Below are 15,631 nucleotides of genomic sequence, written 5' to 3' on the forward strand. Positions count from 1 at the left end.
ATCCAGAAAAATTATGAGATAACACATGCCAATTTTTTTCCAACATTGTATATAGAGAATAGACATGTATCTATAATTTTTTTTTGAAAACTAACTTATACTAACAAATCGAAGTATAATATTTTTTATTTTTACTTTTCGATAGCCATATTATTACTGCCTAACATAACAAAACAAGTTTATCCTCCTAATATTTTTCTTGTTATCTATATAAAAAAGAAAAAACCTATAAACAAGTAATGACTTAAAACACGACGATCATATCATAATATAGTATCATTAACCTCGAAAACCACAAATTGTATATTTAATACTCTTTTATTATACATTTATACTTCGATAATCTCATTACATAACAAGCTAGCGTAACCAATACTAAAAATTAATTTCTGAAACGAATAAAACGAGTACTATTTTATTTATCGATCGTATGTATACACACGACTTTGTTTATTAAAAATCCCACGTTATTTATATTTCTCCGAAACTACAAAACAAATATAAATAATAATTTAATATATTTAGAAAATAAATATAAATAATAAATAAATATATTTAAGGCAGATAGATACATAGAACTGTAAAGGACGTTGAGAAAGAGGAAGACCGTTGACGAAGTCAACAAACGAACAACAACCGTTAGATTTAAGGCGGCTCTAATCTAATCCACACGATCTTTTCATCTTCTCTCTTCTTCTTCCATCTTCGTCTTCCTCGCAGTTACCGCGAAAAAACTCATCTCAGCTTTAATCCTCTCAGTCTCTCCAGTTGACTCTTGACTATATATGTTAAAACGATTCAATACTTCATTCAAAACCATTCACTGAAGCTTGACTTGATTTAAAATCTCCAACGCTCATCGATCGAGAAAGAGAGAGAGAGATGAACACCGGCGGCGGTCAGTACACGGATTTCCCGGCGGTGGAGACTCACGGCGGACAGTTTATAAGTTACGATATCTTCGGTAGTTTATTCGAGATCACATCCAAGTATCGTCCTCCGATTATTCCAATTGGTCGTGGAGCTTATGGAATCGTTTGGTATGTTTTCGCTTTCGCCTCTCTGAGTTTTTTTTTTTTTTTTTTTTTTAAAGTTTTTGATTCGTTGATTGAGATCGGAGTTTTTTTTATTTTTATTATTGTGAAGCTCTGTGTTGGATTCGGAGACGAACGAGCTAGTGGCGATGAAGAAGATAGCGAATGCTTTTGATAATCATATGGATGCTAAACGTACGCTTCGTGAGATCAAGCTTCTTCGTCATCTTGATCATGAAAACGTTAGTTTCTTCGTTTTTTGATTTGTTTATGAAATTATTATCTGTAGAGAGAGATTAAGATTAGATGAAGGAATTAACAAAACAAATCATGATTTGGTATTTGTTGTAACTAACAGATTATAGCTATACGAGATGTGGTTCCACCACCACTAAGAAGACAGTTCAGTGATGTTTACATTGCTACTGAGTTAATGGATACTGATCTTCACCAAATCATCAGATCTAACCAAGGTTTATCAGAGGAACACTGTCAGGTAAAAACTAAAACTGTTCTTGTTTTCATTTGCTTGGATTGGATGGTTTCTATGGTAGAAGAAACATGAAACTGATTCTTGGCTTGTTCTTTGTTGTGAAACAGTACTTCTTGTACCAGCTTCTTAGAGGGCTGAAGTATATCCACTCAGCTAACATTATTCATAGGGATTTAAAGCCGAGCAATCTTCTGTTGAACGCGAACTGCGATTTAAAGATCTGTGATTTCGGTCTTGCTAGACCTACTTCAGAGAATGACTTTATGACTGAGTATGTTGTTACTAGATGGTATAGAGCACCTGAGCTTCTGTTGAACTCTTCTGACTATACAGCTGCTATTGATGTTTGGTCTGTTGGTTGTATCTTTATGGAGCTTATGAATAGAAAGCCTTTGTTCCCTGGTAAAGACCATGTTCATCAAATGCGCTTATTGACAGAGGTAAGAGATTAGAAAAGTTAGTATGGTTTTAAAGATTCTGCTTTTTACCGGAATATGTGATGAATATGTTTGGATTTCGCAGTTGCTTGGCACACCGACAGAATCTGATCTTGGCTTTACACACAACGAGGATGCGAAAAGATACATCCGGCAACTTCCCAACTTCCCTCGCCAGCCGTTAGCAAAACTTTTCTCTCATGTTAACCCATTGGCCATTGATCTAGTTGACAGAATGTTGACTTTTGACCCCAACAGAAGAATCACTGGTAAGTTATATACATGCATCATCTGTTCTCTATTGGTTTTTCTTATCATCGTATGGTTTGATTCAAAGCTAAAAACACTGTAAAATTCTTCTGTGTGTGCAGTTGAAGAAGCTCTGAATCATCAGTACCTCGCCAAATTGCATGACCCAACTGATGAGCCAATCTGTCAAAAGCCATTCTCTTTCGAGTTTGAACAACATCCTCTGGACGAGGAACAGATCAAAGATATGATCTACCAGGAAGCTATAGCACTCAATCCAACATACGGTTAGAAGAGCAGCAGCCCCCGTGAATGCCCGGTATTACCCAATAACCATCCGAAATGGCTGCTTAGTATCTTTGCATGTTCTTTTATTCATGTACTTTCCACATATATAAACTTGTAATTTTATTTGTTTGTTCATGTTTATTTACTACTAGTGAATTGAGTGTAGCTCCAATGTAAAGTACTCCAGTTATTAAAGCATATTTTCAGACTTTTTTTTACTGAACATACTTGAGTCTTCTCTAGCAAACAAAGAGACGAAAGGATACATACAGTTTTGTAATGTACACATCTAGCTCAAAAGTAGTGGGAGCCATTGAAGAGCTAAAACCAGAGTCAATGCTCGTCGCTGTGAGTAGTCTATTCTCATTCAATGACTTAAAAGAGACTTTTTTGTGGGCTTGGTTCTAGGTAGTAGGTACTTGCATTATTGAACCATAAATGGTCAAATTCCTTGGCAATAATTAGGCACAAATGGGTCTTTATTTAGCAATATCCTTTTACCTGACAATTTACAGTTGACTTCTTAAAATGTTGCGTTGGAAATAATTTTGTCTTCACACAGGCTGTTCTAAGCTGACAGTGATGGCTCAACTTGCATCGACAATAAGCTTTGAAGTTTTTAGTTTCTTAATCCTTCTTGTTTGAAGCTGCTGCGCATGAAGAATAAAATATCGTGGACCGGAGAATGTCATTATCAATGTATTATTACTTATAGTCTATATATGTTTCAGAGTTCCAGGCCATTGTTGACAAACAAAAAGTGAAAGATCTCTGCTATATTTTGAGACATGGCTGGTTCAGTTACAGGTGATGCAGAAATAGCTGGTTCAAGCACCAAACGCCGCAGTGGAGGTTGGATCACCTTTCCGTTTATGATAGGTGAGAGATTCTGTTTCTCTCTGTGTTTGATCTTATTCATAACTTCATAACTATTAGAACTTAAGTAGGAATTTGAACCTATCTATCTTTCTATGGTGCAGGTACGTTGTTAGGCCTGACAATAGCTGCATGGGGTTGGTTACTTAACTTGATTGTCTACCTGATTGAGGAATTCAACGTGAAGAGCATCGCAGCAGCTCAGATTGCCAACATTGTTAGTGGTTGTATCTGTATGGTTCCAGCTATTGCAGCCATTGCATCTGACTCTTTCTTTGGAACCATTCCTGTTATCTCAGTTTCAGCTTTCATTTCTCTTATGGTAAAGTTAACAAAAGACTCACTCAACATTTGTTTTTATCAACTTCTCTCTGAAACAGAAGTTCACCAATTCTACTTCTTGATCAGGGTGTGGCTCTGATGACTCTAACAGCTTCCCTTGACTCTTTAAGACCCAAACCCTGTGAAACAGCTTCAAGCCTATGCCAATATCCTTCGAAAATCCAGCTCGGCGTCCTTTACACGGCCATTACTCTAGCCTCTATAGGAACAGGTGGGACAAGGTTCACATTAGCAACCGCTGGTGCGAACCAGTACGAAAAAACTAAAGACCAAGGAAGCTTTTTCAACTGGTTTTTCTTCACAACATATCTAGCTGGAGCTATAAGTGCAACCGCCATTGTCTACACCGAAGACAATATCAGCTGGACCCTCGGGTTTGGTTTGTCTTTAGCCGCCAATCTCTTCAGTTTCTTGGTTTTCATCGCGGGGAAAAGATTCTACAAGCACGACAAGCCTTTAGGAAGTCCCTTCAGAAGTCTACTATGCGTAATTATCGCTGCTGTACGAAAAAGAAAAGCTGTGGTTTCCACCAACGAAAAAGACTACCACAATGAATCAATCACAACAATTCCCACAAGGAGTTTCAGGTTAAAAAAAACCATCTCTAAACCACAGTTTCATTCTTGCACTGAGAGGCCATTTTAATGAGAGTTATCAAATACGCAGGTTCTTTAACCGTGCAGCTTTGAAACAAGAAGAAGAGGTTAAACCAGATGGCACAATTCGCAATCCATGGAGACTATGCAGCGTTCAACAAGTGGAAGATTTCAAAGCAGTCATGAGAATCATCCCTCTTGCGTTAGCTACAATATTTTTGAGCACCCCAATCGCAATGCAGCTAAGCTTAACAGTTCTTCAAGGTCTGGTCATGGACCGGAGGCTTGGCTCTAACTTTAAAATCCCTGCCGGCTCTCTCCAAGTCATAACACTTCTCTCCACTTGCCTATTTATCATAGTCAACGATCGGTTTCTCTACCCATTTTACCAAAAGCTAACCGGAAAGTTCCTCACACCACTCCAACGAGTCGGGACAGGCCATGTTTTCAACATTCTTAGCATGGCCGTGACTGCCTTAGTTGAAGCAAAGCGATTGAAGGTAGTACAGAACGGTCATTTCCTCGGATCATCATCGGTTGCAGACATGTCAGTCTTGTGGCTATTCCCTCCTCTAGTTATAGTAGGAATAGGTGAGATATCAACTCTGGGTAATTCATCCTACTCGAACTTTTTTTCAAATTGATCATGTTCTTGTTTTTGGTTACAGGGGAGGCCTTTCATTTCCCAGGGAATGTAGCTCTGTGCTATCAAGAGTTTCCAGAGTCTATGAGAAGCACAGCAACATCGATCACCTCAGTTGTGATTGGGATATGTTTCTACACAAGCACTGCTTTAATCGACCTTATTCAGAGAACGACCGCGTGGTTACCAGATGACATTAACCATGGAAGAGTTGACAATGTTTACTGGGTTTTAGTGATAGGTGGAGTCTTGAATCTTGGTTATTTTCTTGTGTGTTCTTGGCTTTACAGATACAGAAACCTTAAGGATGATGATAATGACAAAGATGCTGTTGGCTCTCACTCTACTACTTTGTCCTCATGATCCTATAAGCTGGAGAAAGAAAGAGAGAGAGAGAAAGAACAAGTACTTTGTTTTCATAATTTGCAGTTTTGTAAAGGGAGAGCTATGTCTGAAAAGCTCTTTTCAACTGTTTTTGAAGTATATGTAAAACTGATTTGTAAATTTGTCGTAATATAATTGATTTGTGTCTGTGAATCTGTGATTGAGGATTAAGAAGAATTGTTTGGTAATGTTGATTAGAATAGTGCAGACATTACATGCTTTTCTGAAAATGAATGGGTATTTGGTGAATCTAGGATGAACTTTAATACGTTGATAGCATCAAAGCTGTCTTAGTGAATAGTGAGTGAGTTTAGTCTATTATATAATTCAATAACTTACAACATGTTTTTGTGCGCTTGGTTGCATCGTTGATGTATGAACAAATCCTTAGTAATAAAAGACAAGTTGGTCTGTCTTAAGTAATTTATCTACAGGACATGCATGTTAAGTTGACTTCTTGAATGTTATTAGGTTGAACGATTTTTTGCTTTCACACAGGCTGATTCGAAGCTGACAGAGATGGCTTAACTCGCAGGAAAAACCGCTTTGAGTCTTTTTTTTCTTTTCAAGTTTTTTCTTGTGAGAAGAGAGGCTGCAGCTGCACATGAAGAATACAATACATCAGTTTGAATCATTCTCTCGTTGTCATATTATTTGTATATTTACTTTTACCACAACCAGAAACTAATCTATAAGAGTCAAGTTTCAGCTTATCTCACAATAGCTCCTTGAGCTTTTCGATCCTGAAGGAGACCACTTTGAAGCAAGACCATGTCCTCTGTTTCACTTACAGTGTCTTAAAAGTCTACCTCAATTCTTCATATATAGGTTCCTCTTACTACAGCTTCATCCTCATTTATTGACAGAGAGAGATAGAGTCTATTGAAAACTTCTTCGAAGTACAACTCCACACTAAATATAATAGCACCAAACCATTTGTTCGACACAAATCTGTACAAACATTAAAACTCATAAAAGTATTAGTTATTCAAGGCAAATCACACACATATTGGATTGAGAATTGTTGCTTCTATAACCTCAAGAATCTTAGATCTACAATGATTACTCTCTCTCTCTCTCGATCTCTCATTTGTGAATGTTTGAACAGAAAGCGTAAGCGACACAGAGAATTTTACGAGTTCGGATCCTTAGGTAGGATCCTACATCTCGCCGGAAATTATCCGGAATCCACTAGAACAAAGATGCTCAAGTTCGAGCCTTCTCTCTCTATAAGTGTTTCTTCTTCTCTCTTTCTTTCTCTCACTAGGATCTAACAAACTCTAATGAATACAATGAATGATATATCAAGAGGATAGAAACAAAGGAGAAGAGAGACGATTGACTTTCGTTAGTCGTAGACGGCTTCAATCAAACCACGTGTCACAATCTGAACCGTCTTTATTCAGCAAGCTGAAACCTTCTGAACCCAACAGAGTCTTTCCCTTACTTAGTATAAATGTCATAATCCCACAAAACCTCCCCTTGACAATTATACGACTTGTTCTAGCTTTCTTCTGGATTCCTACTCCGGTACCTGAACACACTCATTCACCTTCCTCAGGTAAAACCCACCTGACTTCATATTTCCTGAGTAAACCCACTCAGCTGTTATTGGAGCTTCAGCTCCAAACTAATTCTTAGTAATCCTGAGTAGTTCCAAAGCTTCTTGGAACTTACCCACGGGCAATACCTTAGTAAAAATGTCCGCTGGATTGTACTCTGTTGCAATCTTCACCACTTGTACTACTCCGTTACTAATCAACTCCCTGATAAAGTGATACTTCACGTCTATGTGCTTGGTTCTATCGTGATACACAACATTCTTCGCCAAAGCTATGGCACTCTGAGAATCACAATGGATCTTCACTGATCCTTGATCATAACCAAGCTCATTCATAAGTCCCTTAAGCCAAACCGCTTCTTTCGCAGCTTCTGCCAAGGCCATTTACTCAGCTTCTGTAGACGACAGTGACACTACCTTCTGGAAAGACGACCTCCAGCTAATGGTGTTACCTCCCAGAGTAAACACCATTCCAGTAACAGACCTTCTCCTGTCCTTATCCGTAGCATGATCCGAGTCACAAAACCCTTGCAGTATAAACTCTCCTTCCTTTCTATAACACAATTTCCTTTCCAGAGCTCCACAAATATATCTCAAAATCCACTTTACTGCCAACCAATGATCCTTCAAAGGTTTACTCATAAACCTACATACCAAACCAACTGCATAAGCCAAATCCGATCGAGTCCCAATCATTGAGTACATCAAACTCCCTACTGCACTCTGATAATGAACTTTCCTCATTGCATCTGCTTGCTCCAAGTACTCTTCCTCTGTAGTTGCTTTCAATTTGAAGTGTGATCCCAGAGGCGTATCCACACAATTTGCTTGGTCCATTCTGTAGTTACCTAAAACTCTTGACAGATACCCTGCTTGCGAAATGTGAAGTGTACCTCTCTGTCTATCCCTCGTGATTTCCATTCCCAGTATCTTCTTAGCATCTTCCAAATCCTTCATTTCAAACTCAGAACCCAAAAGAGCCTTAAGCTTGCCAACTTGTTCCTTGTCCTTCGAAGCTATGAGTATATCATCCACGTACAGTAATAGATAGATATACTCACCACTTGACAGCTTCCTGAAGTAGATACAACAATCGTGTTTGCTCCTTTCATACCCATTGCTCTGCATAAACTCATCAAACCTGTTGTTCCACTGCCTTGGAGATTGCTTCAAGCCATACAGTGATCTCTTCAGGAGACACACCTTCTCTGGATACTTGCTATCAACATAACCCTCTGGCTGTTCCATATAAATGGTTTCCTCCAAGTTACCATGTAAAAATGTTGTCTTTACGACCATTTGTTGAAGCTCCATATCAAAGTGTACCACCACCGAAAGAACAAACCTTATCGATACGTGCTTAACAACCGGTGAAAAAATCTCTTGGTAGTCTATGCCCTCCTTCTGTGAATACCCTTTCGCCACCAATCTCGCTTTAAACCTGGGACCTTCGACTCCTACGATTCCTGCTTTACGCTTGAAAACCCATTTACAACCTATCGGCTTCTGTGTCTCAACTCTGTCAACTAACACCCACATATCATTCTTTAAAAGTGACTGCATCTCTTCATCTGAAGCCTCCAACCATTTATCGCTATCTGGATCATTGACCGCATCTTGGAAAGACCTTGGTTCAGTGATCCCACCATCCTCAGTAACCAGATAAGCACACCCTGTTGCCTCATTTAAAACCTGATCCAGAATCTCCTCGCTAGTTTCATAATCTTGCAGTCTTTCCGGTGGTTTGGTCTGTCTTCTCACACAATCTCTCGTCAGTTGATAATTGTTTGTCACACCTTGACCACGACTAACCGGCTCTGCTACCTCCCCTTGAACCACCGAGCCTTTGTCCCTGTTATTACCTGCACATTCAAAACTAGACACCTTGTTAGTATCAAACAAAGTTTCAGAGACCATACCTGGTAGTACCTCTGACATGAAATCCTTGTATAGAACGTCTTCTCTGAAAACCACATTACGACTGATAACACATTTCTCTTCTTCGAGAAGCCACACTCTAAACCTTTTTACTCCCTCAGGATATCCCGTAAACACCCCTTTCTTAGCTCGAGGATCTAACTTGCCATCAGTGGAATGAACATATGCAACACACCCAAACCTTCTCAGACCAGAGTAGCTTACAGGCGATGAAGACCACAATTCTTCAGGAGTCTGAGAGCCAATAGCTGTTGATGGTGATCTGTTGATCAGACACACCGCAGTTGAGACTGCTTCTGCCCAAAACTTCTTTTCCAACCCACTCTCACTAAGCATACTCCTAACCTTGTTCATGATGGTTCGATTAAGCCTCTCAGCAACCCCATTCTGTTGGGGTGTGTAAGTGCATGTCCTGTGTCGAACTATTCCTTCCTTCTTACAGAACTCATCAAATTTATGGTTGCAGTACTCTAACCCATTATCCGTCCTTAGTCGCTTTACTTTCCTTTCACTCTGAACTTCAACCATCTTTTTCCATTCAACAAACTTGTTGAAAGCCTCGTCTTTGGTCCTAAGGAAATAGACCCAAACCTTTCTCGACCAGTCATCAGTGAATTAATAAAAAATTGACTTCTGCCTAAACTAAAAGGTACACTCGGTGACCCCCAGAAATCTGAATGAATATAGTCCAGCTTCTCCTTGGTAACGTGATGTGCAGCACCAAAGCTTGATTTATGTGTTTTCCCTACAACACAGTCTTCGCAAAACCTGATCTCTGACATCTTGTCACTTCCGAAACAGTCCTTTTTAGCCAGTACCTCTAGAGCCTGTTGACCAATATGACCCATCCTGCTGTGCCACAACTGAGTTCGGTCCAAACCATCTGTCATTACCATTAACGCTTCTGACTGCCTTGCACGCCCTTGAAGAATATAAAGAGATGACCTTCTATGTCCTCTCATAACTACTGTAGAACCTTTTACTACCTGTAAAACGCCATTTTCTCCTAAAAATTCACATCCCTTAGCTTCTAAGCTACCCATGGATATTAAGTTCCTGGTAATATCCGGCATATACCTGACCTCTCGCAACACAAACCCAGAGCCGTCTGCATTGTCAAACCTAACACTGCCAATTCCTTTTATCTCTGCGTAGGAGTTATTCGTCATCCTTACTCTTCCAGAACTCATCTCCCTAAATTCTGTCAAGTAATCCCTCCTCGAGGTCATATGGAACGAACACCTTGTATCCATTATCCACTCATCCTGATCCGACTTATCCTCACCAATTTTAACTTCTGATGCCACCAGACCCAACGGTTCTTGATCATCATCCTTGACCAGAGCAGTCTCCCCCCTCTCGCTTGATTGAGATTGATTCTTGTTCCTCTTAAGCCACTTATAACATTTTCTCTTAAAGTGCCCTTCCTTCCCACAAATCCAGCAAATCTTCTTTCCATCTCTAGACTCAAATCTTGATCCACCACTGTTACTCTGACCTGTCTGACTTATCGAGCCTCTTGTGAAATTCTTTCCTCGAACATATAAGCCTTCACCAGCTTGACCAGACAAACCAGATTCATCACGCAACCCTAAATCCTTAGACTTGGCAGCACTGATGACATCCTCCATCTTTATCCCATCTCGTGCATACTTCAGCGTATCCTTTAACATATCATACTTCTCTGGAAGAGAACTCAAGATCAAGATCGCTTGTACCTCATCTGGAACCTGGATCTGAAGATTATTCAGATCTGATATCATCTTCAAGAATTCTTCTACGTTCTCATACAACGACTTTGAATCCTACATCCGGTAGATGTAAACCTTAAGCTGAAGGTAAACGCGATTGGGTAAAGATTTCACCAAATACATACGCTCAAGCATAGACCATGCTTCCGCTGCTGTTGTACACTTGTCGATCTTCCTCAACACCTTATCTCCCACATTAAGAAAGATAATATCCATCGCCTTCTCGCTACGACTAACCCTCGCCTCTTTATCTTCGATCCGCTGGATCCGCTTCGTCTTCCTTGAGCCCCGGAGCTACATCCTCTTGCTCCGTCAAGACATCCTTCAAGCCTAGGATCCTTAGATGAGCAAACATTTGTGTCTTCCACAAAGAGAAATCGCCAGATCCATTGAACACTGAGATCTTGAGCTTCGTATTCGCCATGCTTCAATTAGATCTAGAACAAATACTCCAGGCGCCAAGCTCTGATACCAATTGTTGCTTTTATAACCTCAAGAATCTTAGATCTACGATGATTACTCTCTCTCTCTCTCTCGATCTCTCGTTTGTGAATGTTTGAACAGAAAGCGTAAACGACACAGAGAATTTCACGAGTTCGGATCCTTAGGTAAGATCTTACGTCTCGCCGAAGATTATCCGGAATCCACTAGAACAAAGATACTCAAGCTCGAGCCTTCTCTCTCTACAAGTGTTTCTTCTTCTCTCTTTCTTTCTCTCACTAGGATCTAACAAACTCTCTAATGAATACAATGAATGATATATCAAGAGGATAGAAACAAAGGAGAAGAGAGACGATTGACTTCCGTTAGTCGTAGACGGCTTCAATCAAACCACGTGTCACAATCTGAACCGTCTTTATTCGGCAAGCTGAAACCTTTTGAACCCAACAGAGTCTTTCCCTTACTTAGTATAAATGTCATAATCCCACAAGAAAGAGTACAAAATAAAACCCCAATTTTTATTACTTTCTACTGCAGTCAGCACCAGATGATAAGTCAGCTGTCCCTATTTGCCATCCTAGCTGTCCTGATGCAGCGGCCAGTGATGCGTAATATTGCCACCCTTAGCGAGAAACAAAAATTAAAATTTTAAGACTGGTAAATGAAATTAGGAATCATAAAAGAACCCCTTGTAAAGTTCATTGAGTACTAAGATCTGCACTTAACACAAGCTTCTTGTAACGTGTTTGTTTAATATACACATGATTCACCCATATACAAATCTATCCAAGAAGCTTGCTTAACACAAATGATTGACAATCTGATTCGATGATGCTAATTGAAAGTAAAATACATTTCAGAGGAATTTTACCATTTACTGTATAAAGCAAATTAAAATTAACTAATCAATCAAATAGAATGTGCAAAGGAAAATCTTTTAATCTTATGCCAATTTTTGTAGACTTGGAAAAATATATTGTGGCCACTATAGATGTTACTATGTTAGTGGATACTTGGTAAAGTGGAAGGTATGGTAAAAAAAACTTTTTCTAGAAGTCTGTGATGATTACATTCACCACGTGAAGTTGGAACACGACAACAGTTGATCAAATGTCAAAATTTGGGTATAGTTATCGATATATTATATATATATATATATATAAGTTAGAACAAAGACGATCATGCATCATTAGCAAATCATTGCGTACAACAGACATAATTATTCTGCACTTACTTGTTTAATTAGTTTCTTTTATATAACTGCATCACAACACAACACACAAACATAGTACTGGATATAAAGAGTACATATATCTAATAAGGAAACATGTTTAATTAGTATAATCAAAATCCTTATGTAAAAGACTATATATACTGTAATCCCTCGTATCAATAGAATCAAACATTACTTACATGGTATCAGAGCAGTAAAGTCCTAGACCTAATTTTTTTTTTTTTTCCTCTCTCCCTTTTTCTCTCTCGCCGCCTCTTTTCTCTCTACGATTCTTGTCACCATGGCTGAATCTTCTTCTGATATCATCAATACAACATCTCCCTCTCATCTTCACAACATTAACATGTCCAATGTTACAAAACTCATTGCCTCCAACTTCCTGATGTGGAGTCGTCAGATTCGTGCTTTGTTCGCCGGTTATGGCCTCGCCGGCTACCTCGATGGCACCACGGTGGCTCCTGCTTCCACTGTTCTCCGTGCCGAGAACACAATACCGAATCCTGACTTTGATCTTTGGCAACATCAAGATCAGCTCATTGTCACCAGTATACTCGGTGCAATCTCTCTCGAGATACAACCTATTCTCTCCACGGCATCCACGACTGCTCAGATCTGGTCTCATCTTTCGTCGACTTATGCGAAACCAACATGGGAACACATCAAACAACTACGCGAACAGATCAAACAATGGGGTAAAGGTCCCAAATCAATCGATGAATATGTTCAAGGTCTTGTGTCTCGGTTTGATCAACTTGCTACGTTGGGGAAACCTTATGAGCATGAGGAGCAAATCGAGTACTTGCTTGGTGGTCTTCCGGAAGACTACAAGCCGATTGTTGATCAGATCGACGGAAGAGATACCCCGCCTACCATGCCTGCCATTCATGAAAAGCTTATTAACTATGAGTTAAAGCTTCAGTCGCAAGCTACAGCTCCCTCCGTGGTTCCCGTAACGGCGAATGCGGCGTTCTATAAGCCCTCCGGTGGATCACATTCTCAGCGCTCATCTCGAGGTAATAATCATTCTTTTACATCTCGTGGTGGACATGGTCGTGGATACCAAGGCCGTTGCCAGCTGTGTGGTGTGTTTGGGCATAGTGCGCGACAGTGTTCTCAACTTCCAATGTCCGGTCGTGGTTTTCAACCTTCTGGTGGTGGTTACTCCTCTGCCTCGGTTTCACATGGTTCACCAAACGCTAATGTTGCTACTGTGCCGCCATATAATCTGGCTAACTGGGTGATGGACAGTGGGGCTTCGCATCACCTCACCTCTGATATGTCGAACCTATCTTTTCATCAGCCGTATTCTGGTGGCGAGGAGGTCACCATCGCTAATGGGTCTGGTCTTAAGATCACTTATACCGGTTCCGCCTTACTCCCTACACCTTCTCGTTCCCTTGCTTTGAAAGATATACTTTATGTTCCTGATGTGTGCAAAAATCTTATTTCGGTCTATCGCTTATGCAATGATAATAAGGTTTCTGTGCATTTCTTTCTGGCATGGTTTTAGGTGAAGGATCTGAGCACGGGGGCGTAGTTACTCCAAGGCCGAACTAAGAATAAGTTGTACAAGTGGCCGGTTAATCGCAACACCATAAATGCTTTCTCCGTTTCCTCCTCTCCTGCAACCGACCTCTCATCATGGTATCTTTGACTTGGGCACCCATCTTTTCCTGTTTTAAAAGCTATTGTTTCAAAGTTTGCTTTACCCTTTTCTCCTTACACACAAAAACAGTTATCATGTTCTGATTGTCTTATCAATAAAAGCCACAAACTTCCATTTGCTTCAAACACTATTACCTCGTCTCAACCACTTGAATATGTGTATACTGATGTTTGGTCATCTCCGATCACCTCCTCTGAAAATTTCAAATACTACCTTGTTCTTGTTGACCATTTTACTCGATACACATGGCTATATCCTTTATAACTTAAATCCCAAGTCAAAGATGTCTTCATTGCCTTTAAGGCTCTTGTTGAGAATCAGTTTCAAACGAGGATTCGCACATTGTATTCGGATAATGGAGGGGATTTCAGTGCTCTGCGAGAGTTTTTGGCATCAAACGGTATTTCTCATCTCACCACACCACCATATACCCCTGAACATAATGGCCTTTCAGAAAGAAAACACCGACACATAGTTGAAACGGGTCTTGTGATGATGACTCATGCCTCTGTTCCAAGCATCTATTGGCCATATGCATTCGCCATTGCAGTGTATCTTATCAATCATATGACCATGGACGTCCTTGGCGGTGATTCTCCTTATCACAAGTTATTTCCAAGACACCCGAATTACAGCAAACTTCGTGTGTTTGGGTGCGTTTACTATCCATGGTTATGTCTGTATCGCAGCAACAAACTTGAGTCTCGGTCTACGGCATGTGTCTTCATTGGATACTCGCTCACTCAAAGCGCATACTTGTGCTTGGATCGTTCTACTGGTCGTGTATACACCTCCCGTCACGTTCAGTTTGTTGAGACAAGTTTTCCTTTTGCTGCTCCATCGATGCCAACTCCACCTTCTGTGTCGGTGGTTGTTACAAATCACTCTCCATCCGCTGTTATCTAAGTGTTGTCGACGCCAATCGCACCCTCGCCTACAGCTCATTCTGCACCGCTCCCGTGTCCCGATCCTTCATCTCCTCTGTCATCTACACCGGCTCCCTCCTCAAATTCTCAGTCACCGAAAATCAGAGGTTCGTCCACTGTTTCCCTTGATCTTGATCACGAAACCAGAACAAAAAGGGCTCATGATGGGTATCCTTCTATGGGCTTCACTGGCCCATCTCATGTGCCTCCATCACCAAATCCATCAAGCCCAGCAATACCATCAAGCCCAGCAACATCATCAAGCCCCGGACCATTGTCACCTTCTTCGTCATCTTCCTCTCCGCTGATATCACCTGTTGCACCGTCTGTTCCTGTTCCGGCACCTCCTCCACCAAATCAACATGCTATGCATACGCGTTCTTAAAATCACATTTGTAAGCCCAATATAAAATACGGCTTATCCGTCTCTGCCTCTCCGATCATACCAACGACGGTTGCCCAGGCGTTATGTGATCTCAATTGGCGGAATGCCATGGCTGAAGAGATCAATTCCCAAATACGTGAACACTCTTGGGATTTAACACCGCCATCTTCTCATGAGAATGTCATTTCATGTAAGTGGATCTTTACACTTAAGTATCATCCCGATGGCTCCATTGATCGGTATAAGGCCCGACTCGTTGCTCGTGGTTTTAATCAGTAGTATGGTGTGGATTACTCAGAGACGTTCAATCCGGTAATTAAATTAACCACGATTAGACTTGTGTTGGAGATTGCAGTCAAGAAGGATTGGGCTATTCATCAGGTTGAC

The 15,631-nt window shown here is 40.4% G+C and overlaps 2 protein-coding genes across 4 annotated transcripts; both read left to right on the forward strand.

Annotated features, from left to right (window-relative positions):
- Positions 1–562: 562 nt before the first annotated feature.
- Positions 563–2,724, forward strand: LOC104790806 (mitogen-activated protein kinase 3). Its single transcript, XM_010516588.3, has 6 exons — positions 563–1,040; positions 1,147–1,276; positions 1,393–1,530; positions 1,635–1,967; positions 2,050–2,233; positions 2,336–2,724. Exons 1-6 carry the CDS (start codon positions 883–885, stop codon positions 2,503–2,505), a joined length of 1,113 nt encoding a protein of 370 aa, XP_010514890.1. The 5' UTR covers positions 563–882; the 3' UTR covers positions 2,506–2,724.
- Positions 2,725–2,743: 19 nt separating this feature from the next.
- LOC104790807 (protein NRT1/ PTR FAMILY 2.7-like) lies at positions 2,744–5,495 on the forward strand. Of its 3 annotated transcripts, XM_010516590.2 has the most exons (7): positions 2,745–2,849; positions 3,064–3,200; positions 3,303–3,380; positions 3,482–3,699; positions 3,786–4,306; positions 4,386–4,906; positions 4,984–5,495. In XM_010516590.2, the coding sequence occupies exons 2-7, from the start codon at positions 3,158–3,160 to the stop codon at positions 5,319–5,321; spliced, it is 1,719 nt and encodes a 572-aa protein (XP_010514892.1). In that variant the 5' UTR covers positions 2,745–2,849; positions 3,064–3,157; the 3' UTR covers positions 5,322–5,495. The 3 variants fall into 3 exon arrangements, with proteins under 3 accessions (XP_010514891.1, XP_010514892.1, XP_010514893.1); XM_010516589.3 differs by having other exon boundaries at positions 2,744–3,200; XM_010516591.3 differs by lacking the exons at positions 2,745–2,849; positions 3,064–3,200 and having other exon boundaries at positions 3,223–3,380.
- The last annotated feature ends 10,136 nt before the right edge of the window (positions 5,496–15,631 follow it).

This window comes from Camelina sativa, chromosome 6, assembly GCF_030686135.1.
Source record: "Camelina sativa cultivar CO46 ecotype springtype chromosome 6, ASM3068613v1".
NCBI lineage: Eukaryota > Viridiplantae > Streptophyta > Magnoliopsida > Brassicales > Brassicaceae > Camelina > Camelina sativa.